Raw genomic sequence first — 13,453 nt, 5'->3', positions numbered from 1 at the left:
TCGCCATTACTGCTTTCAGTTGTTCTTTGTTTGAAATATGATGGTTTCGTATGGGTTTTTCCAGCATATCCCATGCTCAATGCTCGATGCGTTTCATGTCTGAGGATTGTTGTTTATAGTATGAGGAGTATTGTACAAGGTCCAGTTTTTAACAATATGAGCTGCATGTTTCGGATCATTGTCCTGTTGGAAATAATATTTCGACGACTGACCAACTGCGTTTTAATTTTTGCTTAAAATCATTTAAGTATGCCATCTTGTTCATAACTCTATCGATGAATACAAGTTCCCCACGCCGGATGCCGCCATACATCCCCATACCAAAACCCCACCGCGCTTCACCCTTGCTATCATGGTATTTTTTCCAACTCCGTATTTAGTTTTCGCCGTACGAGAATACAGCCATTACTTCGATATATATTAAATTGGCTTTCATCAAATTCTAGAAATCAGTATTTTTATGGATATATGATTTTGCCAAATAAACTTTTTTCTGCTGGTTTATTTAGCTTATGTATGGTTTCTTCCTCGGAACTCTTGCGCTATATCCAGCTCTTCTCAAAGTATTTTGCACTGTTCGGGGGTCAGCTCGGTGTCAAAACTTTCTTAAGCTCGGCTGCAATTCCAGATGAAGAAGCCCTTGGTGATTTTTTTACAATTTTTATTAAGTAGCGCTCCTCTTTTTCCATCAAATTTGTTGTTCGGCCCGATCTCTTGCGGTTTTCCAAATTTTCTTTTGCCTTTAAATCATTTTAAAATACTTCTCACACTATAGCAGCTATCAATAACAAATTTTCCAATTTCTGAAAGTGATTTTCCATCAGAAGTGAGGTTAAAAATAATTTTTCTTTCAGCAATTGGAAGTTTCGCTACTATTTCTACCCATTTTTTCGCGCATGCTGTAATACATAATGAAGCAAACTGTCAATTAACGAGAAATGCTTTGAAAATGCGAGCTTGATAAGGTTTATTTGTCAACGATTTTTTTACGTTATTGATAAGATATTGGGGCATATTGGGTAGACTAAAATGTTCGAGAACAAATTGCCGACCTACATAGACATGTGTGTGCACATGGCTTTAAATTCGGCGCTTACTTTATAATAAAACCAAAGTCGCTTTGATAAAAACTTTTTTGGTTTTGAATATTATTGAAAATATTTAACCTTTTTCTAATATAAAAAAATTGCGTCATTATTCACGATGTAAGCCACAAAAAACAAAAACAAAAATTGGCTCGATAAACTCTTGATGCTGATATCTTCTGTCAACAATAGATAATATTGAAGCAAGCAATTCAATTGTAAAAAGTTACATCTTATATATAAAATAAAGTCAACTTTTTGTGTGTGTTCGCTAACCGGCCGTGTCTTTGCACCGAATTAAACCAAACTTACACACATTGTTAAGTAGGTATTGAAGATGGTTTACGTATAGTTTGGATGCCTATTGGTGGATAGGGCTCGAGATATAGGTCAAAACGTGGACCCGGCTAACCTTCGGATGTGTATGTACAATATGGGTATCAGATGGAAGCTGTTGGTGAATGCTTTAGTTCAGAGTATTTTTCATGCCTTTCCGTGACTAGGGTCTCGAGATAGAGACCAACGCGTGGACCCTAGAATGTGTTTGTACAATATGGATATCAAATTGAAGCTGTTGGTGAATGCTTTAGTACAGAGTATTTTTGATGCCGCTCCGTCACTAGGGTCTCGAGATAGAGACCAAAACGTGGAGCCTAGAATGTGTTTGTACAATATGGATATCAAATGGAAGCTGTTGGTGAATGCTTTAGTACAGAGTATTTTTCATGCCGCTCCGTGCCTAGGGTCTCGAGATAGAGACCAAAACGTGGAGCCTAGAATGTGTTTGTACAATATGGATATCAGATGGAAGCTGTTGGTGAATGCTTTAGTTCAGAGTATTTTTCATGCCGCTCCGTGACTAGGGTCTCGAGATAGAGATCAAAACGGGGAGCCTAGAATGTGTTTGTACAGTATGGATATCAGATGGAAGCTGTTAGTGAATGCTTTAGTACAGAGTATTTTTCATGCCGCTCCGTGACTAGGGTCTCGAGATAGAGACCAAAACGGGGAGCCTAGAATGTGTTTGTACAATATGGATATCAAATTGAAGCTGTTGGTGAATGCTTTAGTACAGAGTATTTTTCATGCCGCTCCGTGACTGGGGTCTCAGATATAGGTCAAAACGTGGAGCCGGGTAACCTTTGGTTGTGTATGTACAATATGGGCATCAAATGAAAGCTGTCGATAAGTGCTTTAATACGGGGTAATTTTCATACCTATTGATGACTAGAGTCTCGAAATATATGGCAAAACGTGGAGCCGGGTAACCTTTGGTTGTGTATGTACAATATGGGCATCAAATGAAAGCTGTCGATAAGTGCTTTAATACGGGGTAATTTTCATACCTATTGATGACTAGGGTCTCGAAATATATGCCAAAACGTGGACCCGCCGTGTCTTTGCGCCGAATTAAACCAAACTTACACACATTGTTAACACTTGATGATCATGAAAAAAGAACATTTTTTTTTAATTTCAAATCAACGCAAATGAATAACTAAGAAACAATCGTCAAAAAGAAAAAAGGAATTTATTATTTTTTTAATTGACAATCGCTCACGTGCTTATATTTTTCTTATACATTTAGGAATTTTCACGTGGTGAATTGGAATTAATTAATGTAAGTTTTCATCAAATTTAGTGGATTTATTTTTTCGGTTCATATGCGATAAACTACGTTGCACCATGAGTGAATCAAATGATAAAAAAAAAAATAAAAAAACAAAAAATATAATCCACAAAGTTTCAGAATACCATAATTACAATAATGTTTATTACAGTACAAATGCCAAGACAATCGCGTATTCATATTAGTCGCTCGACAAATAATAACAGGCGCATGAGAAATGCTCGGAATAACGCGACATCAGAAGAACGTCAAGAAGAAAATGAAGCAAATCGGCAACGAATGGCACGGTCCAGATCAAATCGATCAAGGGACATCAATTTGAACAAAGCTGCTATGTAACGGAACTAGACTTGTAGTCAAACGATTGATGAATAATGTTATCGAAGAAACTATTTTAATTGGCAAATTCAAGAATGAAGACGTTCTAATACCGAGAATTCCAATGATTCCACCTGAATTGCCATTTGAATTCAAGCGTTTGCAACTGCCCATTCGTTTAGAATTTGCAATAACTATCAATAAATCACAAGGGCAAACTTTAGAAATATGCGGGATGAATTTAGAAGAACCAGTATTCACCCATGGTCAACTATACGTTGGCTGTTCACGTGTTGGGAAGCCAACAGCATTATATATTTACTCAAAAACAAATAGAAAAGCAAAAAATATTGTTTATGCCAAAGCGCTTGAATAAAGAATAAAGAAATAAATAATATGAAAACCATATCTTTTCTGTTCTAAACCATATCTATTATATTTTAGTGTGCCCAGCGAAGCGGGCGGGGTTTGCTAGTTTGTTATATCGTAGAAAACATTGTTTAAATCAAATTAATAATGATTTAGAGCTTCTCACCGAAATATGCTAAAAATACAATTTTTAATTGCCGCTCGCCTAAAACACACGTCTTTAAAAAAGGGATGGGAAAAAAATGGCGCTCTCTGGAGCGAAGCTTAATTTTTTTAATTAATTTGTTGTTAAAGTTGTGTATTTGCTGTCAGACACATAAAAAGAACAAAGTTCGTATCATGGTGAAAAGATTTTTAGAGGTGTACCACCTAGCAGACCGTTATTCGACTCTGAGCGAATTTGACAGATATGCCGACGTCATTCGTCGTCACAAAACAACTGACGTAGTATCCAAAGTTCCCCTCAAAAAAATTGTATTTCACCATACTTAAAGAGCAAACCTGGTATCTATCAACCTTGGTTCGAATGCAGGTTCTATTGAATTTTGAAGAATGTTTATAAACCCGCATTATTTTTGGCGTATAACTGCTTTTAGAATGCGTATAACCGTATCGAAAAATAAATTCCCCATAAATTAATACGTCGAATGTATGTGTTTAAGGCGCTGAAGAATGATGATAGATTAGGCGAACGCAATTCGCTTTGGGCGCTGAACTGCAACACTTCACTTGCATTCGTATTTTGTTTACATTTGCAGCCGTTTGGCAACCCAATATACCTGTCAGTTGCAATGAATTATTATTTTCGTTTCGAATTGGAAGGTTTGCATTTTTTTCACTCGCTATTTAGGAACCCCAAACCCCTAACATCTCCACCAAACTTAATTAAATTAAAAATTTTACTTTGCGTCAAATTGAAATTTGAATTACACCAACGACAACCCACACTTTTAATTTGCGGCATTCAAGTTTAAGTATGAACATTTGACAGTGAAAATTAAATGTGCGCCTTTTTTAGTTTTCCGGCATTTTAGTTTTCCAGCCACACAAATGATATTTTATTGAAATTCCTATTTACTATTCCTATTTTCCTAATTCCTATTCCTATTTACACGTAGACATTTTACTTTAAATTCCCCAACAAAATGAGAACAAAAAGATTGCCCGCCCTGCCTGACTCATTTATCATGCAGAGACAACGCATCAGCACCAACAAAAATGTTTAATAAAAACAACGTAAGCGCGAAACTCTGGCTACATATCCAGAATACATTCCATTCCCCAACGTACAAGCAAAAAAAATATACGTGTATTCCAAAAAGCACCACAACCTGAGCACATAACCTCAAAATCGCTTCCTCAAAAGACCAAACTTCGCCATGCTATGGAAAGCGTAGCAGCTAGTAGCAGCTGCTCAAACATGTTATGCAACTCTCAAGGTGAAACTGCTTGGTTACTCCAAATGTGCGATGTTGCTAGTGCTGTAGTTTTCAGCACTGTAACTACTCCCAGCGCTGTGCTTATACGTAGTCAATATTTTTTTATTGAATCCAAAGTAGCGCAGCACGAACAACAGCTGCGGCCAAATAACAACCTACTTTACTTTGTATGAGCTCTCAAATTACTCAGCTTATCAACATCAATTCATGTGAAAAGCAAACTGGTGTGCCAGCCGCATTAGCCTGTATAAAAAGCCAGCATTTCCTCTTTTGGAATCGGTCAACGATGGTGAGCAAATCGATAGACAGCAATGACGATAACGGCTACGAGTACAAAGTACCGACAACAACGAAGCCACTATGTTTTCCATGTATTCAATGAAATCAAGGGTGCCGCCGCCAATTCCCAGCACAGTACAGCAGCGAAGAAAATGGCAACGATGTATACAACGCACTGCTAAGTCCGATGATACGCGCCGGGTGCAGGCCAGAAAGAGACGGCGAAGTAACCAATGTCTGTTGGTCGCCAGACTACCGTTGAATTACTTAATGTCAATCGTGGCGTTCCAGGCTGCCCGCAATGACTGCAGCAGGTACGTAGCCTAGTTCTCGTGAAGAATTATCTGGGTATAGATTCCTTAATTTCCGAAATAGCGAACTCCACGATTTGCCGAGCGCCTTGACAGGAAGTAACAGACGCTTCAGCGGCTTCCTGAATTTATTTCTGCTTTATGTATGCAATTTTACTAAAACTCATTTGGTTTCCATTTATGCTCTGCACACATATTCGTTGTTTCTATTTTGTTGCCTCCTGCTTCGTAATCGTCACTGTTGTGCATACATAGCTGTTACCGGCTTTGTTGTTGTCAATGCTTCTATAGAAAAACGCTGGACACATTTCGACGCCGCCAAATATTCCCCAAACAAATTGTGCGTTCAAGGTGACATGGAAGCGATACGCCTCCATTTTTACATTTGCTAAGAAATTATATCAAACTCAAGTCACCCATATGCCGCCAACCACCTGAGCAAACGTTATCACTTATCCATTTTAGCAAAGAGTACGCCACTTCAAAAGTGACACAAAACGAAAACCATCAGATCAGATGTAATAGGTCTTTGTGTGTCTCTAAAAAGGTATCGCGACAAGGAATATATGAACAAAAGCAAGCGATTTCATTATGCAGCTGCTCATCCATCCGTCTTTCGTTGAACAAATGGTGGACGAACTTTATTCTTTGCACAATTAACAATGCCAGCAATCGACGAGTCAGCGTGTCGACGAATCTAGCGAAGCTAATGCTGACGACTGCCTCGAAAAAGCAGCACACACTGCAGCTACAGCCAGCTGCTGTCGTAGCAACCGACCGACCGACTACGCCTCAGAATCACAAACCACGCGGAGCTCTACAGTCAGCACTACATCCACACACAGTGAACCACCATTCAGCCACTCAACCACTCATCTACACAATCAACAACAACCAAGTAACCAGCCAACTTACCAACCACGAGTCATTGTGAGTCAACGCGAGTGCGATAACGATGTGAGCGCTGTGAATCCGGATCCGAATTGGAATCGATTCCACACAACGCCACAATGTTATAATACGCCAGCCATATTATACCAGCCAAGTCATGTCACAATCGAGGAGGCGCTGAGCGGCAGCGGAAGAGAGCGCGCGCACACACAGCAGGCCAGACAGCACCATCATTGATTGCTTGCTCAGAGCTCACGGGCTGGCAACGCCACACCAGCAACTAACCAACAAACGCCATTAACCAATATGGTGACTTGGCAATTCCGCATGGCGTGGCATGACATGTGGGAGCACGGACGCAAAACTTGCACAATCAGTCGCAATCATTATCGTTGGCTGACGCTCATCCTAACCTCAACATCATTTTAGTTCAACTAATTCCAATGCAACTTTGGACATTTTATTAGTACTCAGGAAACTTCCTATCCTAATTTTATGTATACATATCTTATTGGCGAAAAATCTATGCCACCATACATATATAGATAGACAAATATGCTCCTGGGTGCGACCCAGTCGTCAACTTGATAAATGATTGATTGGGTCACATTATTTTCTGCTCAGTTTAGTACGTATAGATAGATATTATGTACTCACCTTGATGCTGACGCAGTTCTGTATTTTAGTAGCCAACGGTTCCTTATCCGCTGCATAGCTGTTCAATATGGATATGCATTCACTGCCCGGAGCTAAGCAGAGGCGACAGCAATTTTGTCGCGCACGCACTGGGCTACCGTCCGACATTTTGTAACGACGACTCCGTCAAATCTGACGCCGCTCTTCCCTCCCAGAAATTTCACACTGTAGCGTAACACTACTGCCGAGCAGCCGCCAACTCTCTATATAGACAGACAGAAGAAGTGCAGTTTTTTAATTGGTTTGGAAATTCCTATTCCAAAAATTATCAAGTTTCTAGTTCACTTTCCGTTTTTTACACTTAATTTCACTTTTTTACAAATGTTCTTTTTGTAATTATTTGCTTTTCTCCTTATTTTTCCACTTCTCGCCCGACTTCTTTGTTTTTATCATATCTTCTCGAACTGTATTAAAATTGTATGTCTCAACACGACGGGATTTTCTGCGAAACTGAAATGAAGTTACTTCATTTTTTTCTTCACCGGGAATTTTCAGCACGAATAGTGGAAAGGAAAAGGGAAAAAACGTGTATGACGACATCTCGTGGGAAAAAAAATCGCCAGTTACCTGAACTCTAGCGAGAAAAACAAGCAAACTAGCAACCTTTCGCCGTTGTTTTGTTAATTCAACGTTCAGCTGATGTAGCTGGCAATGCAAATTAATGAGCAGACATTTGTTTATGCTATTGTGAATGAACTGAAATATTGATTTCATTGAATAGTTGTGTTTCTTTTGGGCTTAAAACTTTTTTAAAGCAATAAACTCTCAATTTTATATGCGCTTATGATGATGAACTTGATGCTTCCAAAGTTTTTTGATAAAGTTATCGACCGATACTAATAGAATAGGTCTGTAAAAATGATCTACTAACTTACCAGTAATTTAATTTCGGTGAATTCGCTCTCAGAAAGAAAAATATCAAGAAAAGTACATGAACGCAAAACCAGTGACTATTTGCAAGTTTTACGGACAGTTGATAGCTACCACGTATTAAATTGCCCAAACAAAAAAAAAAAAACGAATTAAATGCAAAATAACGAGTTTAGCATCACTTGTTCACCAAGAGCATTTCGTAAGTATGAACCTATTTGCCGACCCAAATTTCTGAGAGCCTAATGTTGGGATTTTTGTCGAAAAATGTGGATGTAGGGAAAAGGACAAATTTTTTTAAATTCTGTAAATGTAGGGAATTTTCAAGAAGGACGGAAAAAATTTTAAAATAGCGGGGCAAAATTAAAAAAGTTCATTTAAAATAAAAATCCGCAGTACGATTTCATGCCAGACTTCTTTTCCTTATGGCAGCATACTTTTAAAAGCGTTAATACGGCAACATTGCCTTTTTTTCTTCGTTAACGCTAGCAGGATTTTTTCTTTGCGCGAAAATTGTTATTTGTCCCACGTTTTCTGGTGCTTTTCACTTTTGAAGTAAGTTTGCAATTATTTAAGTTTTAGCTTTTTTTATATTTAAAATACATATATTTTACAGAAATGAGCTCCTCCTCTTCGACTGACTCTTCGGAGGAATACCAGGAAAAACAATCTCAGTATCGGAAACAATAGTTCAATAATAAGTGGCTTGACGACGACAATTTTAGTGGCTAGTTTGAAGCTGTGGCTAACGATCCATTCAAATGGAAATGCACTACGTGCGACAAAGTTTTAAGCTGTGGCAAGTCTGATTTACAGAAGCACGCCGGAACAAAAATGCACCAAAAAATATGAAGGCAATTAAAAAGACATCTATAATAAACAGCTTTTTTTAGAAAAAACCAGTAAACCAAATGGTTCCAGAAATTTAGAAATAAGACTTAGCATGTACTTCGCTGAGCATAATGTTGCGCTGCAAGTGGTGAACCATTTAATCCCACTTTTAAAAGAAATCGTGCCCGATTCTGAAATAATAAAAAACTCTGAGCTCGGAAGAAAGAAGTGCACCAGCATAATAAAAAATGAATTGGCAAAAGAGGAAAAAGACAATTTAGTTAAAAAATTAAAAGCAAACAAATTTTCCGTAATATCGAAGAGAGCACAGACATCGGACTCAATAAGCATATGTGTCTCATGGTGAAATTTTTCGACGAGGAAAGTGAGCGGCTTGTGGTTAAGCTGCTGGATCTAATTCCAATAAGAACTGATTGCACTGCATAAGCTCTGTACGGAATTTTTAAAAAATCTTAAGCAAACAATTTTGACGTTGCAATTGCCTCATTATAGTGTAAACATAGGAGAAAAAAATGTAGGGAATTTCGAAGGGAAAATTTGTTATAAGCGAAGGGAAAAGTAGGGAATTTGTTTGGGCAGTGTAGGGATTTTTCAAAAAACCATTTACCGTCACTGATAGGTGGTCGCTATGAAAGCGCGGAAACCAAAAATGTGTGGTTAGATGCGCCAACAAAGTTCTTCATCTCTAAAGTAAGAGACTTAAGGGAGCAAAAGTAGGAAAAAGCGCCACTTTAAAGGGGGGGAAAAAACAAATGTAACAACGAGCTGTGTGAAAAGGGACACATGTTTTGGCACATATATTTACTTGCATTCTCCATTTTAATCACCGTTTTTTATTTAAATTTCCAATTTTGACCCAATTCGCAAATTTTAATTATTGTGTATATCTACTTTGCGTTCAGCTGTTTTTGCCACTTGCAAATTTCTAAAAGTAAAAATTTATCCAGTAAAAACTTGCAACTTCCCCTCAAAATGAAATGGAATTTTGTTCTTTCAATTTCCCCTACTTTGCGAGTTTTTTGGGTACATGAACACCAAAACGTGATATTTTTAACAATTATTACAAACTATTTGCTTCATGAACAGACCAAATGCTTTCCATTCGCCTTTATTATCGGCTTTTTGTAATCTGCTTTATCGACTGTAAATAGTAAACCGACTAGAGGAGATATGATATGCTTGGTGCTGTTTTTCTTATATAGTTTGCTTATTTTTAATTGAGAATATCATCCAAATGTATAAATTATCAAAGAATAAAATAATATAAATGTTAAACAAACAGCCTAATTGTCCAATACTGTGTTTCCACGACACTTAATTCGCTCTTCCATTCATAATTCACTTTTCAATTACGCTTCGAATCAGATAAAGTAGCTCTAAAATTTATTATAGCGAATTACTTCATCTGTGAGTAATTCGTCTCAAGAATCAATTCGCCTTCATTTCGTGTGAATAACTTAGCGAATTACGAACAATTCGTTGCATTCGCTAATTTTTGTAGGAAATTTATTGAAATAAGCTATCAAAGCAAAATGAAATATTTAACCAAAACAAAAATAAAACGTTGAATAACTAATAGAAACAAGTAATTTTAATACTGGAAGCTATATTGTGAAAAAATTATTACGTTGTTGTTGTGTCAGCAAAAACATTTCCCATACATACATGTGCGAAGGAAACTTTGACGGTACCCCGTTGCAATACTGTGTAAGAAGAAGTAGGAGAATAAGGTCAACTGTCACCAATCTTGCTGTTTTTTGTCAGATTTTCATGCGTTCAGAGTTTTGTACGCTTTCAATAATAGCCTTCTACTAGTTCATGCGGTTTATACAAATTTTTCCAAGGATATCGATGAAGTCTGCCACTCAACCTTAAACTAATAAGTTTTGGGTTTCACTCTATTTTCCTAAGGGGTTAGGGGTAGTCAGAGGCCCGAAAAAATTACGATTTTCAATAATGTTTTTTTGCTAGTCAATTGCTCTATTTTACATAAATAAGATCATTGCATTAGTACATCAAGTCTCGAATTGACTTCAGAAAAATTTCGAAAACAAAAAAATTAATAGTTGTACAGGTTATCGCTGTTTGTGTAGAATCCGTCTCTCCAGATGTCCCTTGCGGTGATCATCACAAGTCCTGGAGATTCATCTAAAATCAGTTGGACAAAAGAAATTAGTTTTATTAATAGATAATCTTGTGCATGATCGAAGCTTTTTTTTCAAAATTAACAATATGGCGGCTTTAGGAAATATTTTTCAGATTCTCGAGAAAAACGCGATAATTAATTGTTCAAAAAAATCGAAATTTAAAAAAAAAATCTTCCGATCAGGCACGACTGTTTTATGTTTTTCAAAAGCAGTATAAAATTTATTGAAACCTACCAAGCGGTTTTTAATTTACAGTGATCCACAGTTCAAAAAAACATATTTTTGAGAAAAACATATTTCAAGTTTTGCTATCTCGTAAAATATTTTTCGGCTTCCCTTAAAATACTCACACAATTTTTTTTTAGATATTATACTGCAAGAAAAATCCAATTTTTTGAAAATTCTGAATACCCCTAACCCCTTAAATGGATAAAGTAGTACCTCTTCAATCGTGAATGTGTCGATGATGTGTCTTCTTATCCTTTTATTGCCTCTTCCGGTGTCACTTGAGACTCTCCGAATTTCTGTGACGTCTGCGAAAGGCCATGCTCTCCAGTTCTGACCACAGCCTGTAGTCCAATGGCTTCAAATCTGGACTTTCAGACAGATTAGCCGTCGAATGCGGCGGCTATGAACCCAGGAATATTGTTTTTTAGCCACTGCTTGGTGGATTTTGCCTTATCTTGCTGGAGGATCCTAGGCTATTGAATAGAGTAACTGCTTAACTGCTTCTCCACGCCTTCGAAGGCATCCTCCTGGTAAACTTTTGCTCCATTTTTCGCAGAAATGAAGAGATGTAACGCCTTTTCAAGACACTCCTAACCAAACCATTACGGAGGATTGATGGTGGCCACGCTGAGCCTTGGAACAACATTTTTTGCGTCTTTAGAACTTTTAGCATAGATTTTGTCGTTTTGCTTATTAAAAACTGTTCTCTTCATATTCTCATGGCCGTTGACCGCGTCTAATTTTCTTCTAGCGCGTTGTCAAAAGCTGACCAGTTAAGCGACGGAAGGCTTTCATGTGGAGATCATCTCTAATTTGTCTTCACATGGATCTGGTCGATACATTCATTTCACTGGACATGATTTTCTGCTTTCTAAGGGAATTTCTGCGAATTCTTTCTCGAACGGCTTTTGTGGTTGCACTGGTTTGAATTACACGAGATTAGCTTAGGTTAAAATGGTTGCCCAAGTAGTGGGCACACTTGGGCAAAGAAAAAAAAGGAATTCGTCCTTTGTAATACCATTATAAGGGAAGTAAGTGAAGGAGAAAACCGATGGGATGAAAGGAGAGGGCGGAGATATGTGGGGGTAGAAGCCAAGATGCCTAAATCTTAGCCTCGCGAGAGCAGGGTAGCTAAAAAGAAGGTGCTGAGATGATTCCACTTCATCCTCTATACGTCCGCCGTAAAAAGGACTCGAGGTAATTCCAAGTCTCACAGCAAGCACCCCTCGCTGATAGTGTCCTGTGAGAAAACGCACGGGGTTCGAGAGTTAAGATTTTGTCAATCTCATAAGCTCGCTTTAGCGCCCTCGATCCACATGTGGCAGGAGGATTTCGCGTATTTACAAGTTTTTGTACTTGTCCAGCGCTCGCTGAGCTGACGCGTAACCCATCTTTCTAGGATCACGACCACTTCTCTTTCTGTCTGTCACTTCAGATGCCTGGGAAAACAATTGCTCGTACAGTAAACAAACTGTCTCGAAGTTTTTTCAGTGATTCGTAAATCTTTGCCATACTTTTGTAATGCAATCACTGCAATGCGATTTCCCTTAGCTCTCCACTCCATTGTTAATAACAGAAATTTGCAACGAAACTGAGTATAATTTGTGAGTAGACAATGCATAAGAAACATAGCAAAAATAACGCAACCTTTTTCTGCGAATTCTTTTGCGCTGTAAAATTGGTCACAGAATTTACGGCAAGTCTCAGTAATTCTTACAAACACTGTTAGCTCTATATAGTCTGTAAGAAACCTTGTATTTCTAGATTTACTGAATGAATAAATGAGATTAAATAAAATGTATATATGTATGTATGTACGAGTATATGTATATAAGTACAGTGTGTCTAATATTAGAGACACGATCGGCAAAATTAAAGCTTAGAGCTCCGTCATAAAAAAAAGTAAGTGTTGCTAAATAGGCGTATCCTTTTCGCAATTCGCGATGTAGAATTTGTTAGTTTTATGAGAAATTTAGAAAGTGTACTTTGTTTTTGTTAAATGAGTTGCGCGTATGAAAAGCGATTTGAAGCAGTGTACACTCCCTAAAGGTGCAAAAATGTCACATGCATATTTTTTTTTATTTTTATGGAGGTGGCAAAAAGCATTGAAAGCTGAAAAAGTTCCCCTCGCGCGGGACGACCGTTAGGTAATACTTCACGGGAGGGGGAGCGGCCTATTGCATTTTCATAAAAATCTGCGCTGTTGTTCAGCACGACGCAGTTTGGTAAACTATTTTTGCCATATTACTGACAGCGGCCAATGTTCTTCGGAGTAAGTATGATATCTGCTAAGTTACTAACCAAATAAGTACGGAAAGCCAAACTTGAATCCTATAAA

General features: G+C 37.8%; 1 protein-coding gene across 1 annotated transcript in view; it reads right to left on the bottom strand.

The window, feature by feature from the left end:
• Positions 1-7,492, bottom strand: part of LOC128857117 (zinc finger protein hangover) — a 41,207-nt gene extending 33,715 nt beyond the window's left edge. Inside the window, exon 1 of the mRNA XM_054092693.1 lies at positions 6,980-7,492. Within this exon, the coding sequence (XP_053948668.1) occupies positions 6,980-7,126 (147 nt within the window). The 5' untranslated portion in view covers positions 7,127-7,492. The remainder of the gene's footprint in view (positions 1-6,979) is intronic.
• Between the last annotated feature and the right edge of the window lie 5,961 nt (positions 7,493-13,453).

This window comes from Anastrepha ludens, chromosome 3 (genome assembly GCF_028408465.1).
Source record: "Anastrepha ludens isolate Willacy chromosome 3, idAnaLude1.1, whole genome shotgun sequence".
NCBI lineage: Eukaryota > Metazoa > Arthropoda > Insecta > Diptera > Tephritidae > Anastrepha > Anastrepha ludens.
This window is presented reverse-complemented; position numbering and strand designations above follow the sequence as displayed.